Below are 2307 nucleotides of genomic sequence, written 5' to 3'. Positions count from 1 at the left end.
CGGGCTGAGGCTGATGACGTGCCATGAGTACACGAGAACGCTCAAGAACGCATATTGAGAAACGGCGAATAATATTGTGATATATTCTTGAGTATCATAAATAATCAAATCGTTGGGTCAGGAAATTTATACTGAATCGAATCGCCATGATGGGTGTGATTTACACCCCTATTAATCCCTATATAGTTCACTATATAGAGGTTACGCCAATTCAGATGAGTGTCTGAACATTTTTAATGTCTAAATTCTAAATTGCCCACAATGCACCTTGAAAATTAGTGATCAATGATAGTCACTAGACGAGCAGATATGTCCCAGATTGCTTCGAGATAGCTCTCCTTGCAAAGATTAGTTGTGACAGCGGCCCACGATCAGATAGACAGCAGTGACAAATAGCAAAGATGACGCAGGCACAGTGCGGGGGGGACAGAATTAAGTGAGCAATGGGGAGCTAAAAGTAGTGATCATCTATCCGAACAGTCAGTTAACCAAGTTCACGATAAACTCCACTATATAGTCCCTGCTTTATATAGTGATGGAGGGATTTAGGGGTTTGAGCGCCATTTCTGACATTTTGAATTAAAAAAAGCTTCCTGGATGGGAAGCAAAACATCTTCAAACTTGGAAACAAATTCTAGTGGATTGTCGTTTTTTCCCCATTTTTTTAAATGACTATGACCTGGATGACTGAGGTTCTTCACCAGCTTAATCACTAAAGGTTAACTCCTCCTGGCCCGTAAGTGATACAAACAAAAGGTTAATGTTCATATATTTTAGAACTGTCAACATTTATAAAACAATTATTTATATAGTGTATTTTCCTTGGTAAAATTAATACTTTTCATCATTATGATGAAAAAGTTGTAGCAATGATTTTCAATTTCAATTTTCTAACTTTGAGATTAGAGAAATTTCTTATACTTTTGAAAACTCAAATACTTATTTACAATACATTTTCTTTTTTGTCATTCTTTAGAGAAAAAAGAAAGAAGCAGAACTTTTTAACCTGTAAAACCAAAAAGCACTATGGACTGTTCTTCCACATACCTTCAATCAAATTATGTTAGATTCCAAATTAAAGTTAAACATAGTATTATCTGCTTCCTTAACACGAATATTTGTACCTGTTGGGTCCTCCTAACAACGTAAGCGTCATCTGGCTAGCACACACTCCAGTCATCTCAAGTCTCCGCTCCAACGTCAGACCGTAGCGCTCAGCAGCAGACAAAAGACGCTTGTGAAGCTCATAGGAAATACTCGGAACAACAAGTCCAGAGTCTGCATGATGTAAAGAAAAGCAAGTATAAACTACTGTAGCTCAATTTAACCTCCAACACTGGCAATGTGGTCATCGCAATGCTACACTTACCAGTGCAGTATTCTTTGGGTCCAGGCTGTGGCACCACAATCTGTCTGTAAACAATAGGTTTGCCCTCCAGGATATTTTCATCATGGCGGTACCGCGTGGGCGTCTGATCCTGAGGCGTGCCACGTGACCTTGCACCGTTACGTCGCTCGGTCGTGTCAATCTCTGAGAAAACTGCAGCTTTGTCAAACAATGCCAGGTTTCCTTCAAAGTCAAAGTCTGTATCAAGCCCATCATCCATGCCGTCGCCAAAGCACTCGTCGTCCCTATTTTTCATCTGCCCGTTCTTTACCCCATTCTTTTTTGGCGTTGCTTGGTTTGGCCCTCGACTGGTAGATGACCCTGACGGTGTTATAAAAACTCTAATCAGCATCACAAAACAACAATCCTCAGAAAAAAATGCCCTTCAGCCAAATGAATAAAAACTTACAAGAGTTGTGTCTTCGCCGAAAGCCTTTGGGTTGACCTAGTGCATCCAGATGACGTTCTCCATAACTTTTAGAGCACTGCTGGGGAGAGTTCATCTCCACAGATCTGGGATCCCCTTTTGGGACTGCAACTGGTACAGTGCTTCCCTTTGCAACTGTACTGGAGGTGGTCCTGGTATTCCCATTTCTGATGTCCAGAATCTTTAGCTCCTTTATATCAATGGCACTGTAAGAAAAAAAGCAAAGGAGCTCTTGAGTAACAAGCAAAAACATAACCAACTGATTTTAAACAGGAACTGGAAAGAAATCTTAGAGTTGTAGGGAAACAGCTGTTCCAATGGTTGCAGTTCAGAATTCTTCCGAGTGGTGCCCAGTTTATAAAGTCAATGTGATTGGTAGATTATCAAAGGGGCGGGATTCTTGTGGAGGAAGGTTCACAAGCTTTTTGGTTGTAGCAACGTAGTGCTAGTAGGTTCCCAATGGGAAATTCCATTGGGACCAAGTAGCACTAAA

The 2307-nt window shown here is 40.7% G+C and overlaps 1 protein-coding gene across 1 annotated transcript in view; it reads right to left on the bottom strand.

The window, feature by feature from the left end:
• Nucleotides 1-2307, bottom strand: part of edc3 (enhancer of mRNA decapping 3) — an 8512-nt gene that overhangs the window by 3074 nt on the left and 3131 nt on the right. The window contains exons 3-5 of the mRNA XM_015393512.1: nucleotides 1797-2020; nucleotides 1370-1708; nucleotides 1125-1278 (exon numbers count right to left, since the gene is read on the bottom strand). Coding sequence (XP_015248998.1) covers nucleotides 1125-1278; nucleotides 1370-1708; nucleotides 1797-2020 — 717 coding nt within the window. The remainder of the gene's footprint in view (nucleotides 1-1124; nucleotides 1279-1369; nucleotides 1709-1796; nucleotides 2021-2307) is intronic.

The sequence above is a fragment of the Cyprinodon variegatus genome, unplaced genomic scaffold, assembly GCF_000732505.1.
Source record: "Cyprinodon variegatus isolate N-32 unplaced genomic scaffold, C_variegatus-1.0 Scaffold645, whole genome shotgun sequence".
NCBI lineage: Eukaryota > Metazoa > Chordata > Actinopteri > Cyprinodontiformes > Cyprinodontidae > Cyprinodon > Cyprinodon variegatus.
The sequence above is the reverse complement of the archived record's forward strand: the minus strand, read 5'-3'. Positions and strand labels throughout refer to the sequence as shown.